General features: G+C 45.6%; 1 protein-coding gene across 1 annotated transcript in view; it reads left to right on the plus strand.

Annotated features, from left to right (window-relative positions):
• Positions 1–23,004, plus strand: part of GRHL2 (grainyhead like transcription factor 2) — a 95,749-nt gene that overhangs the window by 44,018 nt on the left and 28,727 nt on the right. Inside the window, exons 7-8 of the mRNA XM_073679679.1 lie at positions 11,809–11,920; positions 12,723–12,817. Of these exons, the coding sequence (XP_073535780.1) occupies positions 11,809–11,920; positions 12,723–12,817 (207 nt within the window). The remainder of the gene's footprint in view (positions 1–11,808; positions 11,921–12,722; positions 12,818–23,004) is intronic.

Consider the following 23,004-nt stretch of genomic DNA (forward strand, 5'->3'; position numbering starts at 1 on the left):
CCATTGACAGTCATTTTGGAGTCTAGTCACTTGGTGAACTGTGTAGAATTATTGACACCAGCTCGTCAGTCCATGCTAATCAGTCCCGTGTAGGTGGTTTCCGTACCTTGGGCTGAGGTGTGCCTGAATGAGATACTGTATCGCTAGCTATTGCGATTCACTCTTAGGGTTGTCTTTTACGTTGGTAGAGGGAGTAGTTCGTTGCGGCTACATTATAGATTTGTCGTTGAAACACTTACGGAAAGCGAGCCATACCTTAGGTAAACATCTCAAGAAAGGTGAGGTGAACAATGTGGCTTTTAGCCTCTTTATATTGGCCTGCAGTGACTATATATCACTCCGAGTCCCTATATTTAGACACAATTCTTGGCGGTGTCATTGTAGCTGATTGATTATAACTTGAATGTTTTTCATGGGAAAACCCCTTTATTATGTATCACTGGGGTCCATCGACTATTTCAGAGGGGGCCTCCTTTTAGTGCTAAACCAGAACATAGACCGTGGATTTGTGTTGGCATATCAAAGTGTCAGACTGGCCAACCAGTGGATCCTCTATTGAGCCCATTGGTACAACTTACCCAAAGTCCAGCAGACATTATTTGTCACTGGGGTCAAGAGTTGCAATACTAGACGCAACCTGAATACAAGAGTGGCACTATTCCTGGAAGAAAGTTGCTACGTGTATCTCATACTACATATTTGAATCCAGTTGCTCATTGTCAATGTTTACGAGTTAATGCAGCGTTGCCATCATCTAGTTAAGGCACTGTGCACATTGGTCATGTTTCATTGCACTGTATTAGATATATTGCCTCAAAAATTTACCTTTTCAATATATAGTGAATATGGGAATGTGCATCATGAGCGAAAATGGTCAACCAATGCAAGGTAGTTGGAGTTTACTTAAGTGGGGGTGTAGTTAAGAAGGGGGTGAAAAGGAAGGAGATGCGTGTATGCAGTTTGAGCTTGTTCACACGTAGTGTTTTTCCCTTAGTAGCATGTTACAGTACTAGAAAAAAATAAATGAGAATTGTAAAATCTCATTCACATGGTGCATTTTATTGTGGTTTTTGAGCTGTGTTTTTTTTTTTTTAAACCGCATCATGTCAATTCTTTTGGCTTTTTTTCTGCATTTTGTATTTTACCGATTTTAATTTAATGCATAAAAAAACGAGTGGAATGTACACAGCGTTTTCCTAGCAACCCTCAGTGTTTTACATGAGGAAAAAAAAACTGCTACCAAAATGCACTGTGTGAACATACCCTAAAGTAGGAAAATACATGTCCGATGTAGAAAGATGTTGATTAGGCTACGTTCCCACTGTGAGTTTTTGATGTTTTGAGTTTTTTCACCCATTAAGTAAACTAGGCTTCTTGCATTTTTTTCAGAGATATGCAGCACAAAAAATCCCACAAAGAAACTCCTAATGGGAACATAGCCTATGGTCATGTTCACACGTTCAGTATTTGGTCAGTATTTTCTATCAGTATTTGTAAGCCCAAACCAGGAGTAGGTGAGAAGTATAGAAGTGGTGACGTGTTTCTATTATACTTTTCCTCTGATTGTTCCACTCCTGGTTTTTCTTACAAATACTGATGTAAAATACTGTCCAAATACTGAACGTGTGAATGTGGCCTGAGGCTATGCGCCCACGATGCAGAATGCAGGAAAAACGCATGCGGTTTTTACATGCGTTGTCCTGCCAGGTAGAAGCGTTTGTCAAGCGTTCTTCACTTGCATTTCTGCATGCGGGTTGACAAGCGCTTTCCAAGCGATTTTAGCATCACTAGGAAAAGTGCTTGACAACTTGGTCACACTATATAAATCCTTGCAACTGGCATGGATTTATATAGTATGACCAAGTTAATAGTTAAAAAAAAAAAAAGGTAAAAAATAAAAAGTAAAGATTATACTTACCTGCTGACGGCCCCCGGTGTTTTCTCCGCTGCGTCCGGTCTGTTGCATGGGTCGCGGTGGTGTGAAAGGACCTGCCATGACGTCATTTAGTCATGTGACCGGTCACGCGACCGCCGACTTCAGCGGTCGCGTGACCGGTCACATGACTACATGACGTCATGGCAGGTCCTTTCACACCACTGCGACCCATGCAACAGACCGGACGCAGCAGAGAAAACACCGGGGGCCATCAGACGGTAAGTATAATCTATATTTTTTATTTAAAATTCTTTTTTTTTACAGTTTCTATGGTACCCAGGTCTGGAGGAGAGTCTCCTCTTCTCCACACCCGGATACCATCCGCACATTGAATCGCATAATATCCGCAAATGCACGTGTTCATACGAATATTATGCGATTCAATGGCGGCAATTACGCTACGGGTCCACAAAATTAATGGACATGCTGCGTATTTTTCCGCAATGATAATCCGCAGCGGAAATTTCCGCAGCATGTGCACAGCACATGCGGATTATCATTGGGGACCATGGGGCACGTATTACCAAGCGTTTTTTAAGCGTTTTCGCTGCGGAAATTCCGTGGCAAAAACGCTTGAAAAACACATAGTGGGCATGTGTGTGACGCTCACAGCCCTACCCTGAGAGATGGGGGTACTCGGAGCCGGGTCAGATGTTTGGTAGGTTGTAGCCGTGGCCTGGACCCGTTCCGTGCCCAGGGCCGTCACATTAAAAAGGTGTAATGGGCTTTCAGAGTTTGTGTTCATCAAGTGGTGGTTTAGACTACGCAACCTGTGGTGTCTGGTGATGGGCACCAGCGCTGCGGCAGTCCTCTGAGGCGGGATGTAGTGGCAGCAGAAGATGGAACAACTCCCCACAGGCGGAGCAGGGCCTCAGGGCAGAGAGGACAGGAGGATGGGAGTTGTAGTGGAGGATGTGGTGCGGTGCCACGTTGCAATAAGGAACCGGAGGCCATAGGGGTAGTCTTCCAAGCTTTACTCACGGTAGAATGCACAGCTGCAAGGCTTCTCCCTGCTCCTCACGGGGCGCTGCTGGCACCAGGACCGGGGGTCGACCACCTCCGAGTAATTCAGATGCTTTGACCAGGGCCCCGCACCAGAGTGTTCCTAGACTTTTCCCACTAGGTCCTCTCCTGTCCGTGTGTAGTACTTGTACTAAGGCCGCGTCTCCCTCTGGACTATGCACAGAACAAGGGTACGGGTGGCGACTCCACTCCGCTACCCGGTGGGATCCATTGAGCCTACGGGCTTCTCCGACTGAGACATAGAGTAACAAAGATAGATATCGGAGGCCGGTACCCCTCTTGCAGCAGGAATCCCTCTGACTAGGCCAGAATAGCGAGGACAGGTGGCGTATACCGCTCCGTCTGCATCCCCTGGGATCCTTTTGCGGTGGAGCTAGACTCCTGCTCCAGGCCTTCTTGGGTAGGGACCTTGACCGGGTAGAGACAATCGTTAACTCTTGCCCGCTCCTCGACTCAAGGCCAGAGTACGAGGACCGTGTCCCCATCAACTGCAGGTTCACACAGAAAGCCATGTTCAGTGATGAAGATCACAATCAAAAGACCATAAGCCTAAGATGGCTGGCTATTAAATATGAATTATTAAGTGTAACCTAAATGTGCGTCCTCCACCCTCACCCACTACATGGTTCCCCTCTATCTTTTGGTTCCCCCCATCTCCTCTATCCCGACTGGGGCAGCACACTGGTGCATATAAGCCCCCTTCAGGTGGGAGAGGTGTAGTGTTGGATGCAGAGGTGGGGTCCTGTCAGCCGCACCATCCTTACCTCGAAGGGGAGATACCACACCTCATCAAAGAGGTGGAGTACCCCTGTGGCGGTCGAACCCTCAGGGGCGCCACACATGCAGCCTAAAAGTTTCTGGATTTACAAATTCCATAAAATGGGGAGAGAAAAGTTTTACTATGAAGAATGTGGAAAAGCTCTACTCTGGGAAGACAAATTAAACCTTAGGAGGAAATTCTGAAGGAATGCAAAGACCTGTATATTTTAGCAAGGAGTGGCTGTTCTTGTGAAAATTCTTCCTGTGAAAGTGTTTGATGGTGGCAGAATTCCTGTTCTTACATGTAGAGCAAAGACACAAGAGAAAGGGGAGTAAACTGCAGCTGTGCGGGAAAGTGCACGGATCCAGGGATTGGAGCAATGTTTGGGCAGCGTAGACTTTCCCATTGCAACGTTTGTGAAACTTGTGATTAGCCTTGTGTTCAAGATTATTGTAATTGTTCTTGTATTATACCCCTTTTTCACATGTAAAGCGCCATGGAATAAATGGCGCTATAATAATAATAAATAATAATAATAACCTGCAATCTGGATATTATCATAGGAGATAACTATGAGACTTCTTAGTTATTGATCTATGTATGTGTATATATATACATACATACATACGTACGTACATATACAATCTTTGTCTAGATGATGAGACAGGGAGGCAGTACTATCTGTACCTACATTGTTAACAGCATATATGCATTTTTACGTCAGCACTTGCCCTGTTCACACAGCGAGATGTGTTTTGTGTGTTTGTCATATTTGCACAGGCCAATGAACGGGAATGACAGATCTTGTAAACGCTCATGTGACCGATCACTGGACTTTGTAAAAGAGCTTTAATGGAGTATCCCCACAAATTGAAAATTACCCTCTATCTATAGGATAGGGCCTAGCTTTCTGATCGCTGAAGGTCCAACTGCTGGGACTTCCAGCAAATTCAACAACAGGGCTTTGCAGAGGTCCATCTCAAATGGAACGGAGGTGCATATGCCTGATCTCCTCTCCATTCATTGTCTATTGGACTGCTAGTGCGGTAACCTCATGTGGTGTACGGCAGAGGGTTGTGCTCCTGGCTGTCTATAATGTACCTCACAGTGGCCCAGCTTTTTGTCACGATGAGCCTCCTTCCCTCCCCAATTACACACACACTCAAAGTCCCACAATATTTACAGTGGTATGAAAAACTGTTTGTCCCCTTCCTGATTTCTTATTCTTTTCTATGTTTGTCACACTTTAATATTTCAGATCACAAAACACATTTAAATATTGGACAAAAAGAACACAAGTAACCACAAAATGCCGTTTTTAACTGAAGGTCTTTATTATAAAGGGAAAAGGAAATCCAAACCTACAGGGCCCTATGTGAAAAAATGATTGCCCCCTAAACCTAATAACTGGTTGGGCCGCCCTTAGCAGCAACAACTGCAATCAAGCGTTTGTGATAACTAGCAATGAGTCTTTTACAACGCTCTGGAGGAATTTTGGCCACTCATCTTTGCAAAATTGTTGGAATTCTGCCACATTGGAGGGTTTCTGAGCATGAACCGCCTTTTTTAAGGTCATGCCACAGCATCTCAATCGAAGTAAGGTCAGGACTTTAACTAGGCTACTCCAAAGTCTTAATTGTGTTTTTCTTAAGCCATTCAGAGGTGCACTAGCTGGTGTGTTTTGGATCACTGTCCTGCTGCATAACCCAAATGCGCTTCAACTTGAGGTAACAAACAGTTGGCCGGATATTCTTTTTCAGGATTGTTTGGTAGACCGCAGAATTCATGGTTCCATTTACCACAGCAAGTCCTCCAGGTCCTGAAGCAGAAAAACAGCCCCAGACCATCACACTACCACCACCATATTTTATTGTGGGTATGATGTTCCTTTTCTGAAATGCCGGGTTACTTCTATGCAAGATGTAATGGGAAATACACCTTCCAAAAAGTTCAACTTTTTCAGTCTAAAAAGTATTCTCCCAAAAGTCTTGGCGATCATCAAGATGTTTTCTGGCCAAACTGAGATAAGCCTTTATGTTCTTCTTGCTCAGCAATGGTTTTCATCTTGGAACTCTGCCATGCTGCCATTTTTGCCCAGTTTCTTTCTTATGGTGGAGTCATGAACAGTGACCTTAACTGAGGCAAGTGAAGCCTGCAGTTCTTTGGATGTTGTGGGGTCTTTTGTGACCTCTTGGATGAGTCATTGCTGCGCTCTTGGGTTAATTTTTGTTGGCCGGCCACTCCTGGGAAGGTTCACCACTGTTCCATGTTTTTGCCATTTGTAATGGCTCTCACTGTGGTTCGCTTGAGTCCCAAAGCTTTAGAAATGGCTTTATAACCTTTTCCAGACTGATAGATCTCATTTACCTTGTTTCTCATTTGTTCCTGAATTTCTTTGGATTGCAGCATGATGTTTAGCTGTTCAGGATCTTTTGGTCTACTTAACTTTGTCAAGCAGGTAATATTTAAGTGATTTCTTGATTGAGAACAGGTGTGGCAGTAATCAGGCCTGAGTGTGGCTAGGGAAATTGAACTCTGCTTCCCAAAGATGTGATAAACCACAGTTAATTTATATTTTAAGAAGGAGTGAATCACTTTTACACACAGGACCCAGTAGGTTTGGATTTCTTTTTCCCTTAATAATAAAGTGTAAATTTGACAAACATGCAAAAGAATAAGAAATCAGGAAGGGGGCAAGCACTTTTTCACACCACTGTAAAAGGACAAGGGATATAACAGAGGTAGATGGTTTGGCGCTGCGCCAGATGCATATCAGGCCGTTTCGGGCAGGCTCCTGGACATAGGGCTGTTGGTAAATCCCAAATCTGTGCACATCAGAACGGGTAATGTGGAGAATGACGATTTGCACAGTAGCTGCCTCTTTAAGTAGAGGATGGTGGTGGTTTGTGCAACTAATCCCTAATAATGAAGAAGCAGTGTTAACTTGAAAAGAACAGTCTCCTTGCTAATGATAATGGGGCAAGTAATTATATACAAACATTAGATAATTGTTGGTCAGGTTTGAAGAGTGACTAAAGGCCCCGTCACACATAACGAGATCGCTAGCGAGATCGTTGATACGTCACGGTTTTTGTGACGCAATAGCGATCTTGCTAGCGATCTCGTTATGTCTGACAGGTAGCAACGATCAGACCCCTGCTGTTAGATCGCTGATCGTTACAAAGCTTCCTGGACCATTCCTGGGTCGTTGCGCTCCCGCTGGGCAGTGTGCATCGCTGTATGTGACACCTTATCAACGACCTTGTTAGCGATTCAGAACTGAGACGCGTAGGCGTGCATAAATTGAACTTTTCCGCGCCCCTCGTCCCCGATTGGTGGTCACTACAGCGTTCTCATTTTCCGCCGTGCATAAAGAAGGCAACAGAATAGCGATTCCATCCCTTGCTTCTGACCTCGTGCTGGATTGCAGATCCTAGCAGAATTCTCCGGGCTGTTGATATCCGTTCATTCGACTGAGTCCTGATTTTGCGTAATTTTATGCACGCCTTTGTGACACAGTACAGTCCCTATCAAGGTGTGGATCGTTGAAATAGCTGCTGTGTGAAAGCGTCCCAACGACCGCCGTGGTCGTTAGTTAGATCGCTGGGGCGGCCGAAATCGTTGGGAAGTTCTGCATGTTTGACAGCTCCCCAGGGATCACAAAACGACACTCCAGCGATCCCAAAACCGTGACGTAATAACGATTTCGCTAGCGATCTCGCTATGTGCCCATGCAGCGTTCTTGTAGCGTTTTTGTGGCTGTTTTATGACAGCGAAAACGCTTGTAAAACCGTCTGCCATGCAAAGCAATGTGAATTCGGATGTGCTGTGCACATAATGCGCTACTTAGCGCGCCGAATTCACATTGCGTTGCATGACCATTTCTACCGTGATTACGCCGCAAATTGGCGGCCATTGTTGAAGCGCAGCAAACCCACAGGTATATAAGGATTTGCTGCATTTCAATTAAATTCAATGGTCGCAAATTTGCGGCGTAATAGTGGTGTGTGTGGTACCCAGGATGAAGAGGAGACTACAACTCCTCTTTATCTCAGCTACCACTTGGTGAAAAAAATAAATAAAAAAGTTAAAAATAAAAAAAACCTGTATATTCACCTCTCCGGTCTCCTCCCGGCGTCGGCATCCTCTCTCCTTGGCGTCCCGCGGTGTACTGGCAGGACCTGCGGTGACTTCATTTAATCAGCTGATGGTCATGCGACCGCTGACGTGAGCGGTCAGGTGAGGGTTGTGTGACCGTCAGCTGACTAAATGACGTCACTGCAGGTCCTGCCAGTACACCGCGGGACGCCGAGGAGAGAGGATCACCGCCGCCGGAAGGAGACGGGAGAGGTGAGTATACAGGGTTTTTTTAGTTTTAACTTTTTAATTAATTATTTTTTTTATTTTTTTTTTATTTATTTTTTTTACTATAGATGCAGCATTTAAAGAATCTGAGTTGGTCACACAATATACATCCATGCCAGTTGCATGGACTTATAGTGTGTGATCAACTTTTCAAGCCCTTTTCCAAGTGATGCTCAAAATCGCTTGGAAAAGCGCTTGAAAAAACACTTCTCCCTGGCAGAAAAAAACACATGTAAATCTGCATGCATTTTTTTTCTGCCTGGGAGAGGCAAAAACGCTCTGCATCGTGGGCACATACCCTTATACATTCAGACAGGCAGATCTCTATGGGACACTTGTTTCATCAAATCAGTGTATTCCTTCCTTAGGGCTGATCCATGCTTCTGCTCTGTGGCAGCTTTTTCTCCTAGAGGTGCAATAGGAATCTTCCTAAGATGAAGGTGACGCGCCCAGGGGATGGGGACGACTCGGCGCCCGGGCCTTGCTGTTAGTTTTGGGGGATGACGCGGTGGCCGGCTCCCGGGGCCGTACCCTGGGGTCACTCTTTAAAAGGAAGAAGGAATTAGGGAAAAGGTGCATGGGAAAGGGGGAAGTTCGTGATTCCACCTGTGGTGTCTGGTGAGGATCACCAGCGCTGCTACAGTCCTCTGAGGCCGGTGATCAGGCAGCTTAGATGGTGCGGCTCCCCACAGGTGGAGCGGGGCCTCAGGGCAGCGTAAGAGAAGGGATGCAGGACACAGGGGACCCAGCCGGGTCGGAGGAAGAATAGGCACACACACGACAGTTCACTTCAGTACCTTTACTGGTGGTGTTTCAGGCACGGTCCAGGGCACTGTAGGGTGAAGGGTGCATATCAGGACTCTCCCCAGTGAGCGGGTGTGGGGCCTCTTGTTTCTTGCCTTTTCCTGTTAAGTTTATGACCTGCCTGGAGCTAGGCCTAACTTGGTCTCTGTCTTGAACCGGCTGACCTGGTGGTAGGGCCTTCTGTTGAAGATCACACTCCCTGGTCTCTTGGGCCTCAGTGACTCCTGACCCTGGTATTACAGTCAGCTTTTGGTGTTCCTGGGACATGTAGTTCGCCAGGGATCCCGTTTGTTTCTTCTGGGCCTTAGGGATCCCTGCAAACGCGGACCCGGTGTCCGGTAAATGGTTGTGGGGTGAGCTGGTTAAGCTCCTCTGCCCCCTATGTAGCTCGCTTACTCCACTTGCCTTCGGCCACGCTCGGGGCCCTCACTAGGCTTCACACTGGCAGTAGGCCTCGCTACTCGTCACCGCTCTTACGGCGTCTGCACGCCTTGGGCTCACTGACTGAGCTTTTTGAGTCTGAACTCTCTCTAGAGGGACTGGAACTACCTCTGTCCCCTGAGGAAACTGTTCTCTAGACTGCGCTCCACTGCAGGCTGACCTCTCTGAGGCTCATCTTCTGCAGGAACTGACTGCCTAGCTCCACCTTCCCTTTTTATATCCCTATCCGGGCTCCCTCTGGTGGTCTGAGGTGGAAGGTGGAGGTGTGTGTATGCTGTGAGGGCCTCTTGTGGAGGAATCCGTCCATGCACCCCTCTAGGATCTGTGGCACCAATGCGCAGCAGGGGCACCACAAAGGCTGTCAGTTCCCCTTCCTTTACTGGATCCTTCTAGACCCAGCAGTCAGGGGGAAAAAACTCCTTCTCCTGCAATCTGCCTTCCTCTTCTCACTCCTCTCACATAATGGCTGACCCCTAGTGTTTTTGATACATTTTTTAGGCGGTTTTTCGGCGCGGAAACGCATAAGAAACGCTTGGTAATCGGTCTGCCAGCTATTACAATGGCAATCCTGATGTGCTGTGCACATGATGCGGAACTTTCCGCTCAGGATTGCCATTGCATTTTAAAACGCAGCATGTCCATTGTATGCAGCGTTCCCGCAGCGTTTCCTACCCATTGACTTTAATTGAACCGCAGCAAATCCGCAGGTATAATATTACCTGCGGATTTGCTGCGGTTCAATTAGTCAATGGGCAGCGGAAACGCTACGAGTGGTACCTGGGTCGGCTGGGGAGGACTACTACTCCACTCCTCCGACCGCCGCTCCCGCTGATAACAGCGAGAGCAGCGCGGCTGTGGGGAGCAGCAGTCTCCTCAGCCAAGCCGAGAGGTGGTAAAAAAAACAAAAAAAACAGTATACTCACCTGACGGCGCCCCCGGTGTCCTTCCGATGTCCCCTGGTGATGTCATCCTCCCGGCGCTCGCTCCCAACAGTGTACTGCGCTGCCAGGACCTGCGGTGCCATCACATGAGCTCTCAGCTGAAGATCAGCTGAGAGCTCACGTGACCTCACTTTACGGCACTAGTGCTGCGTGGGAACATTCTGAAGAATGTTCCCACCATTACTGGTGCTGAGGTCACCGGGGCTGTTCAGCCGATCTTCAGCTGATGAACTCCAGTGACCTCACTCCTGCAGCAGCAATGTATACTGACAGGAGTGATTTTACACTCCTGTCAGTATACATTGCTGTCTTCTACAGCAGTGACATCAGTGATTGCTGATGTCACTGGTGTAGAAGTGACCTGGATCGCCAAGGGACAATCGTGACGGCGGTAATCGTGGACAGGTGAGGGATTTGGTTGTTTTTTATTTTACTTTTTTATTTTTTTTTTTACAGAAGATCAAGGGATTCGGGGACTGAGCATACAATATATATTTTTTTTAAACCGTGGGTTTTTTATTTCATTAAAATACTTTATTCTGGCCGTGTATTTATTGAAAAAGCGGTGACAACTTTACTACACGGTTAGTAATGGTACTAACCTGGGCTTCATGTCAGCCATGAATACAAGGCTGACGTGAACCCAATTAACCCACTCGCCACCACTACAGGGCAGTGGGAAGAGTGGAAGCTAAGTGCCAGATTTGGCGCATCTTATGGATGTGCCATTTTTGGGACTGCTGAGGGGTGATATTATTAGCCGGAGAGGGGGTTGGTATTTATGGCCCCTTCCCTGGCTATTAATATCAGCCCGCAGCTGTCTGTTTAGCCTTTTCTGGTTAGATTTTATAGGGGGACCCTACGTCAATTTTTTTTCTGTGGTCCCCCTGTAATCTAAAGGCTGAACAAACAGCTGTGGGCTGATATTAATAGCTTGGGAATATTGTTGGCTAATGACTCCTTCCCCGGCTACTAATATCAGTTCCCAGCGGTCGGCTTTCCCTCTGCTGGTTATAAAAATGACGCGGAAACCCTCGCAATTTTTTTTTACATTTTAGGCTCTGTGCCCACGATCCGGACGTAGCAGCGCTTTGGACGCATATTTTTGCTGTGTCCAAAATGTTGTATTCTATTGAATGCAGGTAAATCCACATGTGTTCACTGAACCATGCAGATTTATAGCATTCAATACTTTCTAGTGGTCAAATTTCTGTTGCAGAGACTAGCGACTCCGCAAGAGAATTTGACATGGTGTTATCCTATGTATAAAGTGATCCTCACATTACTCAGCAATCTAAGCAGAGAAATGGTGATCAATTTGCTTTTACAATCCCTCAAGCTGCAGCAGGTAATGTAGCCATTACATGAGCTAATGGTAGCCTCCTTTATATCAACTTAAATATATTTAGATGCAATAATGGTAACCCTTAGATTGATCAATACTGTATTTTCGACTGGTTATTACCAATGTCACATTTATCTATCTATCTATCTATCTATCTATCGATCTATAATATTCTTCATGGCTTTTCCCACAGAGTGTCATCATGGTTGTGTTCAGCGAGGACAAGAATCGTGATGAACAATTAAAGTACTGGAAATACTGGCACTCCCGCCAACACACAGCGAAACAGCGCGTCCTTGACATTGGTAACAACACCTCCTATATGCCAGCTTCCCATTTGCTGTAAAGTTATCCGATTTACTAAAGCTTATCTCAGCTCTTCTTTAAAGGAAATTTGTCACCAGGTTTTTTCTACCCCATCTGAGAGCAGCATGATGTAGCGGCAGAAACCCTGCAGCAATGTGTCAGTTACTGGGCTGCTTGCTACAGTTTTGATTAAAAACTGTCTTTATCTGCTCCAAATCTACCAGTTCTCTGAATGCTGACCTCTGTATAACCCCACCCACGCCACTGATTGGCTGCTTTCTGCCTATGCACAGTATACACAAAAAGCTGCCAATCAGTGGTGGGGGCGGAGTTGGATTACATGGCAGTAGGTTTACTAGTCCTCTAGTTATCTTCTCCTGCTGATAAAACAGTGATTTTATAAATACTACATCAATAAGCCCAGTAAATGACACATCACTGGAATCATGGTGTTTGCCCCTACATCATGTTGCTCTCAGATTAAGTATCAAAAACCTGGTAACAGATTTCCTATAAAGAGCTCTTCCACCCAATATACACATATTTGGATCTTTTGGTTCATTAGCAAATGATGTCATTCAATCCAACTTTCTATTCTGTCAGGATTTGTTTGAGAGAGTCATTGGCACTTTTGGCAACGTTATAAGTTCCATATACCATCATTTTTCTAAAGCTGGCAGTACCTTTACTGGTACCCTCCATAGTTAGTTATGCCATCTTGATGGAAGTATATTTTACTAGCCTTATAATCAGTCCTGTACAGTTTTTGGTGCATTAATACATTTTCGATCTTCTTCACAGCCGACTATAAGGAAAGTTTTAACACTATTGGGAACATTGAAGAAATTGCTTACAATGCGGTGTCCTTCACCTGGGATGTCAATGAAGAAGCCAAGGTTAGCGAACCTTATTACTACATTTATCTATCTGTATGCAGAAGAAGCAGAAATGCACATAAATTAGATTCTGTCAGCACTTACGGGAATGGTGTCATTATTATTCACACCATTTTCAAGATCTCTGCTTGTGATCAGTAAATTGTGTGGTTCTGGTTTCCATCTAGTGACTCATAACTTGTCCTGATCATGTCCAGGCAACACCAGTGCTTGGGTCCTTAGTTATATACCTTCTTATACCACAACACCCCTAATCCCACAAAGTCTTTTTTGAGCACCCGCACAAAAATATGCTCCAAATGAAGACCCTTAATGTTACCACATAGTTTAATACCCCTTTTATGGCCTTTGCTCTGTATGATGCCCCCCAAACAATATGATGCCCCTAGAGTCCCCCCACACCATGAAACTCCTACAGTGCCTCCACACGCATTGATCCTTCCACATACATATTATGATGCCACTCAAAGTCCTCCCACAAAGTATAATACCCCAAGATCCTCCCCACACAATAATCCTCCCCCACACGATATTTTGCCTCCAGTGTTCCCCAAAGTGACCTTCATACAATCTGATACCCCCACAATACCCACCACATAACATGATGCCCCCATAGTCTCCTCCACACAATGTCTTCCACACAATATGATGCCCCAACAGTCCACCATGTGAGATGGCCTCACAATGTGATGTCCTCATTGTTCTCTCCAGAGATGCCCCCATAGTACCCACCACTGTATGATGCCTCCACCCCTATATTCAAATGTATCTGTTTCTTAAAGGTGCAGGTATAAGTGGGCCAGCCCACTTGATCTGCGATGGCTCGAGGACTTGGTATCAGTGCTTTATCTTCTATCTGTGTGATCAGGACATCATGAGGAGGGGTTTCAGCCTCTGGATGTACAGTATGAAACTATATAGGAATCTGTTGTTGCTTTGTTTATGGTCAGATCATTATTAGGTACTTTCTTTACATCTATGACTCTATCTTAAATTTTTTTTTCGGGGGAACGTTATTGACTGAGGACCATATTTCACCAGTAGTTCTTGTCCAAAATATACTTTAGGGCTCGACTACTAAGGAACACATGGAGAAAGGGGGCTCAAACCAGATAGGGTGCATCCTATGCGCTACTCTTGTCCTATGGGCTGTGTATGGTATCACACTTACTAGGAAGCAGTCAGAAAATTCCTGCAAACCAAGGATCAGGTCTTGCTGGCACGGGGGTAATCTTTGCTACGGGTCCCCCTCTCCTCTATATACACCCCTGATAATTACAGATTTAGACACTCCAGGTTTTAGTAATCACTGGCTGTTCCCTGAACTTTAGTCATATTTTTTTATTCTGTGATCGTTATATGCGAAAAACTGGTTCAGACCTGCAATAATGAAGCATTCCCTTTCATAATGACCTCTGTCTTATCATTCATCAAACACTAGACCATAAAACCCAAGAAGGGGGCAGCTTTGCCAAATATAAAGGGTCTGATTTTTCATTTGCGCTTTTTTTTTTTTTCTTTTTACTTGTGTTAGTCGTTGATGTTTTCTTCAAAATGATGCACGGGATTCATGAAGTTTTGCGCAAAATTAAAAAATGCTCCTCATTTTTGTCTTATCTTTTGCGCTCCTTTTTTAGAGCAAATAGTCGCATGTTCTGCTAAAAATATTACAAATTTTGCGCAATAATTTCAGATGGTCATAAAATGACTCCTAAGGGAGATTAGAGTACATTTACGACAAAATTTTGCAAATTCTTCAAAATAGATGCAGTTGATGACTCATGATGGAAAGAATTTGGCACTCTTTTTCAAATTGCAAGGTATACATATATAATTGATTTAATCCACCGCATCTGTAAAACAAAAACCACGACCAAACTAGCGAACTTAAAAAAAGTGAGCACATAAATTAGACTTAGAAAAGTGCAGGTTGAAACAAATTAAAAGAAGAATTTGGTGTAAAAAAAGGCAAAAAATACACAAAATAGACTCAAATACACATAATTGGGTCTGATTCATTATTGTATGTGGAACACGTGATGAGAGCTCCTGCTGCATACACTGAATATCTCTATAGGGCCTCATTGCCCTGACATATGCGAAAGACTGTCTTTTTGGTATATGGTATACGCTTTTGGTATAAGCTAGGCTCGTATGTGCTAGCACGCTTTTTTTCTTTACTCTATGGAATAGCATAGTAGGCTAAAGTACTCCAGCAATAAAACAACATATACTGGAAACAGATGAGCGAATTTCTAAAAATTTAATTTTGGGTTCGATTTTTGACCAAACTGATATGTGATGCATCAAAAGTGCCCCAAAGATTCATTTATTAAGCGCTGAGGTGTCTCCAGGTCGCTGAGCATTATAACTGGAGAGGAGGGAAGGGGTTAATGAAACAAAAACCTATACTCTCCTATCCTACCCGTGCCTCACACCTGTTCCGCCGCCATGACTCCCTGTCCGATCCTCTTGTCTTCTGACTTCTGGTTTCCCACTCTGTTTTGGCTTCTCTCATGTTGAGCAATGCACTTCATGGACAAAATGGAGAACTGTGGTGGCAGAGCGGCAAAATTAGCTGGATTCACGTGAACTGAATCTCAGAGTTTGGATTCTAGCAAATTTTGCGCGCTTCTAACGGTTTTTTTTGCTCATTTTTATTATGTTAGAAATACAGTACGTATTGGAAAATGTACATGACTAAATCTGACCATACACATTAGACTTATGTTGGCTGAACCCGCCAATATCGAAGGGTTTGGCCGACGGTCTAATGATTATGGGAGTGCCGGCCACATGATGGTCGGGGGTGATGTCGATCAGGCTTGTCCAAATTCGGACTGCCGATGGCATTTTTCTCCCGGAGATAAGCCACAAGCCAATATGTCAGTCGGAGGCTTTCTCTTAGAGGACACAGGAGCGCTCGGCAGAACGATTGCTCCTGTGTATGGAAGAGTCAGCTGAAATGGTTGATCCTTTGTCAGACAGCCATCTTATGTGTATGGCCGGCTTAAGAGACTAGAACCTAAACAATGCGCTCACATTGCTGCGAGGAGGACACCAGGGGACCAACACGAACAGGAGCTCAATATTGACTGGTTTAATGTGTTTAGGTAGGACAAGGCAGACGTAGCAGGGGCATCACTGACCTTTTAGTCCTTAACTATGACGGTGACAAAGAGAATAAATGAAGATAATGGGAATCTTGGTGGTTTGTGCATTATAGTGATGTCTCGGTGCATAGATTGCAGCAGCAGCTCTGCCTGTAACAAGACAGGGTGACTTTATAGGTTAATGGCTCTTGTTTTCCAGCGCGCTCCTCCCTGTCCCGGCTATGCAGGATTATTATTGTGTAAATACCACATCTCCTGTTTACCCAACACAGACGCACAACTTACTGTTCTCATGTTTAATTTCCACCACTTTGTGCTCCTGTGGGAGACATTACCCTGCTGTGAATCATAATAACAAAGGGACTATCTTAAAGGAACTCTGTATAGACCTAGGTTACAGTACAAGGGTGCCATAGAGCCTCAGATCATCTGGGTTTTTTTAATCCCAGGCGCTGAGCACTGTTATCCGTGCATTGAGTTACTTCGGGGGTGTATGGTGGTATTATCAGGGCACTATTTGCATACCTCTTCACTTTTAAAATTAGGAAAGAGGGACAAGTATTGGGTGTGCGTGTATATTTGTGCACTAAACATGCCCTGCAATTTTTGTGCATCCACACGGAACAAATGCATTAGTAAAGCATCTTAGTGTTCCCTCACAGTAAAATGCCCTCCTAACAGTTTGCTCCATGCAGAATGTCACTCTGAGGATGTCCCCCAAAAAGTATAAAACCACTAGAGTATCCTACATACAGTATGTTGTCCCCACTCACACACACTGATTCCCCCCATACTGCAGGAGGCCCCATGAGTGCCCACAAACATTATCCCCTTTACACAGAACGATGCCTCCAGTCTCTCACAAAAAGTACGATGCTCCACACACATAATCCCCCATACATAGCATAATCAAAAAATGCTCCCCTAGCCCTGTTCCCATGATGATCTGCTGCACTTGTGGCGCCCCTGAGGGTTCGACCGCCACAGGAATGCTGCACTTCTTTAATGGAGTGTAGTGTTCCTCCTCTGAGGTAAGAACAGTGCGATGGTCAGGACTCCACCTCCACATCCAACACCACACTTCTCCCACCAGAGGGAGCTAGAATGCACTAGGTGCTGCCCTCCTGGTTACAGGGAGACTGGGGAACCAAGAGATAGGGGAACCATTTAGTGGGTGAGGGTGGAGGACTCACATTCTAGTGACACCTCAAAATTTGATATTTAATACACAGCCATCTTGGTTCTTGGTCCCTGTCGTCATTTTCAATCCTTATGGTCGTTTCTGTCCGTCAGCCTGTGAGGCTGTCTTTCAGTCTGCTCCATGATGGTTCTTTGACTGTTCTACTGTGACCTCCTACCCAGTAAGCGGATCCTGTGTGGGCCTGCATCGGATGGAGATACAGCCCTCGTACCTTGGCCTTGGGTCGAGGGGCAGGTTGCAGATAATGTACGTCTCAACCCGGTCAGGGACCATGACCAAGAAGGCCCGGAGCTCAAGAGTGTAGCTCCACCGCAAATGGATCCCAGGGAGGATGCAGACGAAGCAGTATACGCCACCTGTCCTCGCCAACCTGATATATTCAGAGGGACTCCAGCTGCAAGAGGGGAACCGGCCCCCGACACCCGACCTTGCTACTCCACGTCCTGGTCGGGAAAGCCCAGTAGGCCCTCAGGATCCCACCGGGTAACGGAAAGAGCGAAGCTGCCACCCGTAACCTGTTTCTGAGAGAAGTTCAGGGGGAGACCCGGCCTATCTACACACACACAGTCAGGAAAGTTACCCGGTCTGAAGTCTAGGAACACTCTGGTGCGGGGTCCTGATTGAACGCTGGACTTACTCAGAGGTTGTCGGACCCTCGTCTCTGGTGACCGCATAACTCCGCGGGGAGCAGGGAGTCGCCTTCCTACTGCCATCTCTTTCGTGAGTAAAGCCTTGGAAGTTCACCCCTATGGCCTCTGGACTCTTTATTCTGCATCACACCATGCTACGCAGCACCAGGCCTCCTAGACTACTACCCCCGTCTTCCTGTCTCTCTGCCCTGAGGCCCTGCTCCGCCTGTGGGGAGTAGTAACAACTGCGGCTGCCATAACACCATGTCTCAGCGGACTGCAGCGGCGCTGGTGGCCTTCACCAGGTGCCACAGGTGGCGTAGTCGAGATCAGCCACTCAACCCGGATAAGCCCGTACCATCCCTTTTCAAAGTGTGACGACCCTGGGCACGGAGCGGGTCCGGGCCATGGCTGCACCCCCCCCCCCAATCTACCATCGAGGGACCCGGCTCCGAGTCCCCCATCTCCCAGGGTAGGGCTTACATCGGCTTTCAATATGAGTCACACACACTTTGCGCTGTGGGTGGCTTGGCGCAAGAGGAACACTGTAGTTAATGAGGTCGTCCAACCTGCTGCACCAAGACTCAGAGAAATCAGGCTGAATCATTGTATTCAACGGTATCTGCACCTTCAAGAGGCAGGTCTAGTTGAATTTCGAATATACAGTCTACCTCTCTGGAAACCGGACAGCTTTCCAATTCTGAGAATGTCCCACTTGATTCTGAATGTTTGTAAGGTATGTGTGGCATCGCTAGTTAAGCACTTTATACCTCTGGTATTTTGGTATTGTGGTGGAATTATTTTGTGCATTGCATGGTGGTATTTTATGGATATTGCTCAGTATGATTTGCTCAGGGGACTCCACATACCATACTGTAGACCAGGTTCTATGGATTCAACAACTGAGCATGTGGAGCTCTCAAAATGAGTAAAGTTCTAAGGCTAGGGTCAGGCGACCGTTTTTCTCTCATCCGAGAGAATCAGGCGGATTATGGTAAATTTTTAAGAGTGTGATCGGATTTTCTCGGAGGTGGAGAAAAAAAAAAAGTTTGTCCCACCTTCTTTATAATGTCAGTCCGTGACCAATTTTTTTTTCCCATGGACCCATAGAGTTGAATTGGCGATTCACGGTGGCAAATTGTGCATGCTGAGATTTTTTCCTCAGACTGACTTGGTCCAAGAAAATATTGGACATGTGCACGGCTCCATAGAATAACATGGGGATGAGTGCTATGTGTCCAAATCACAGATAGCACTCATCCGATTTTTACGCTCGAGTAGTGAGACCTGTATGGATTCTCAGAACTGGAGATGAGATAAAATAGTGTTTTTGGAACAGATATTATTTTAGACTTTCTGCTACTTAAAACTTTGAAGAACACTATAGTCAAGGATCTCAAACCTTAAAGGGAACCTTTCACCAGAAATAATGCTATTAACCTGCAGATATGCTGCCTGGCGCCTGCATGCAGCCAAATACAGAAGGGAGAAAATTAACTTTATTCTACCCACCAGCATTCGGTTTCAGTCGTGAGGTCGGGGGCGCCGCGGGTTCAGTCATCAGTCATCAGTGAGGCCGCTGTAACTGCACCCCCGACCCTGACTGACACTCGCTCTGCATTGAGGCCGGATGTCAGTCAGGGCCGGGGGTGCGGGTACAGCCGCTGCTCTGTATTCTCAGAGTGATGACTGAACCAGCGGTGCCCCCGACCCCACGACTGAAACCGAATGCTGGTGGGTAGAATAAAGTTAATTTTCTCCCCAATGCATTCGGCTGCGCACAGGCGCAGAGTAGCATAATAATGCTATTACCCTGCAGATTGACCGCATATCTGCAGGTTAATAACGTTATTTCTGGTGACAGGTTGCGTTTACTGTATATGCAGATGCTAGACTGCAATAACTAAAAATCAACTGCACAGTAAACAGAGACAGTATATATCGTAATGTAATAAATATGTAGTGTCCCCTGCAGCTTTCGGTTTCTGATATACACTGCTCAAAAAAATAAAGGGAACACTTAAACAACAGAATATAACTCCAAGTAAATCAAACTTCTGTGAAATCAAACTGTCCACTTAGGAAGCAACACTGATTGACAATCAATTTCACATTCTATTGTGCAAATGGAACAGACAATAAATGGAAATTATTGGCAATTATCAAGACACCCTCAATAAAGGAGTGGTTCTGCAGGTGGGGACCACAGACCACATTTCAGTACCAATGCTTTCTGGCTGATGTTTTGGTCACTTTTGAATGTTGGTTGTGCTTTCACACTCATGGTAGCATGACATGGACTCTACAACCCACAGAAGTTGCTCAGGTAGTGCAGCTCATCAGGATAGCACATCAATGCGAGATGTAGCAAGAAAGTTTGCTGTGTCTGTCAGCGTAGTGTCCAGAGGCTGTAGGCGCTACCAGGAGACAGGCCAGTACACCAGGAGATGCGGGGGGGCCCGTAGGAGGGCAACAACCCAGCAGCAGGACCACTAGCTCCGCCTTTGTGCAAGGAGGAACAGGAGGAGCACTCCCAGAGCCCTGCAAAATGACCTCCAGCAGGCCACAAATGTGCATGTGTCTGCACAAACGGTTAGAAACCGACTCCATGAGGGTGGTATGAGGGCCCGACGTCCACAGATGGGTGTTGTGCTCACAGCCCAACACCGTGCAGGACGCTTGGCATTTTCCACAGAACACCAGGATTGGCAAAGTCGCCACTGGCGCCCTGTGCTCTTCACAGGTGAAAGCAGGTTCACACTCAGCACATGTGACAGAGTCTGGAGACGCCGTGGAGAGCGATCTGCTGCCTGCAACATCCTTCAGCATGACCGGTTTGGCAGTGGGTCAGTAATGGTGTGGGGTAGCATTTCTTTGGAGGGCCGCATAGCCCTCCATGTGCTCGCCAGAGGTAGCCTGACTGCCATTAGGTACCGAAATGAGATCCTCAGACCCCTTGTGAGACCATATGCTGGTGTGGTTGGCCCTGGGTTCCTCCTAATGCAGGACAATGGCAGACCTCATGTGGCTGGAGTGTGTCAGCAGTTCCTGAAGGCATTGAAGCTATGGACTGGCCCGCCCGTTCCCCAGACCTGAATCAGATTGAGCACATCTGGGACATCATGTCTCGACCAATCCACCAATGTCACGTTGCACCACAGACTGTCCAGGAGTTGGCGGATGCTTTAGTCCAGGTCTGGGAGGAGATCCCACAGGAGACCATCCGCAACCTCATCAGGAGCATGCCCAGGCATTGTAGGGAGGTCATACAGGCACGTGGAGGCCACACACAATACTGAGCCTCATTTTGACTTGTTTTAAGGACATTACATCAAAGTTGGATCAGCCTGTAGTGTGTTTTTCCACTTTAATTTTGGGGGTGACTCCAAATCCAGGCCTCCATTGGTTAATAAATTTGATTTCCATTGATGATTTTTGTGTGATTTTGTTGTCAGCACATTCAACTTTGTACAGAATAAAGTATTTAATGGGACTATTTCATTCATTCAGATCTAGGATGTGTTATTTCAGTGTTCCCTTTATTTTTTTGAGCAGTGTATATGTTACATGCAGTCTGACACTGATTGTGCAGTGTGCAGACACTCACGATTTAGAAGGAGAATGAGGACCTCCTGCTGTCAATTTCCAGGAGGAACCACAGAGGAAGGGGACAACGTAGAATTATGTGTATGAGACATGTTAGGAGAGGTCACAAGTTTTCTTTAAAAAAAAAAAAATCATTTAGTGTTGAGCGCGGCTGTATATGTGATCACGGCTGAAGCTCAGCATAATAAACGTAGATCGTAAGAAAATCATACGCAATTCTTTGTATTTTATTGACTGTGTTGGGTTAAAGGATAAACTGTCTGGGAAATTTAAGAGACTCATCTAGCTGAATAACTAACCAGAATATGAAGCTCATATTCTCCATAAGTGTATAGGAGATGTTATCTACTCTGTATTATGTGCATTTCTGCCATTGGGGAAATGCATGGAACATATAGATAGATAGATAGATAGATTTTGCATTTCAAAGAGTAGATATTGAGATGACAGGATGCCGGGAATAATCATTTGCATTTTCAGTTTACTTGGCTGTTATGGTAATGTGATAAACAATAAATGCATTATGCCTGCCTAATACTCAGATTAGTTATGGTTAAAGAATATCCTAAGGCTATAGATTTAATTACAATGATATATCCCCTTCATATGTCACCCACCCCACTGTACACACTGTACTTTAGAGAAGCTGTATTAAAGGCTTCATCAATAAAGCATATTATACTTAAAGGGAAGCTGTCATTAGAAAATGACTATTGTTTAAATCAGGTTTTTGTGTTAAATGTATTTTTAAAATATTTTTTTCAGTTTTCCATATTACTATAAAATCTGAAATCTTGCATTTTTCACAGTAGCCACTTGGCCTTGTGATAAACGCAAACTTCCTGCCTGTACATAAGGCTTTTCAGCAGTCTCACTATCATCACAGACAGGATTGCAATGAAAAGTAACACCTCTTTGTAGTAGATTACATAAAATCCACCATTCACAATAGTTGATGGTCACTGCTCAACTACTCTCCCTCCCTACACAATGACCTATGCCCAGATCTGGGAATGCCTCGTAGGCTGTCCTGTAGAAAGTCAATGACTCAGAGCCAGTCTGTTGCAGCCTATGTACACATGGTTTTCTGTGTAGAGCAGAAAGTATACATTTCATAAACAAACTAACAAAAAAACATTAGCGTGAGCATACGTCAGTTATTAGTAGTTCCACCGTATGCTCAGTACAAGCTCCCTTCTTACTATGAACTGTTCTTGTCAGTGCACAGGGACAGTGCGCTCCCTCGCCATCTGTGATGAGAAGTGACAAGCTAGCAAGAGAGTGCACTGTCAGTGTGCATTGTAAGCAGATAACCCAGGGAGCAGGGAGTACAGAGACCAGCCCTGCCCACGAAAGTGAAAATGCCAAAATAACCGAGTCCTTTAGGAGTTAAATAGAAAGCATGAAGGTAAATGTGGCGCCCCTGAGGGTTCAGTCGCCACAGAGGTACTGCACCTCACCCAGAGGTGTGGTGCCTCCCTTCACTCGGGTAAGGAGGGAGTGCTGCACTGAACCCCAACACCTACATCCAACACGACACTACCCCAGGCCAGCAGGAGGGGCAAGACGCAATGTATTTTTGTGCTGAGCCCTGTCCCTGGCTGGGGTGGGGGGAACCCAAAGTTAGAGGGAACCAGT

Source organism: Phyllobates terribilis, unplaced genomic scaffold (assembly GCF_046119375.1).
Source record: "Phyllobates terribilis strain yellow unplaced genomic scaffold, ASM4611937v1 Scaffold_4__5_contigs__length_816908805, whole genome shotgun sequence".
Lineage (NCBI taxonomy): Eukaryota > Metazoa > Chordata > Amphibia > Anura > Dendrobatidae > Phyllobates > Phyllobates terribilis.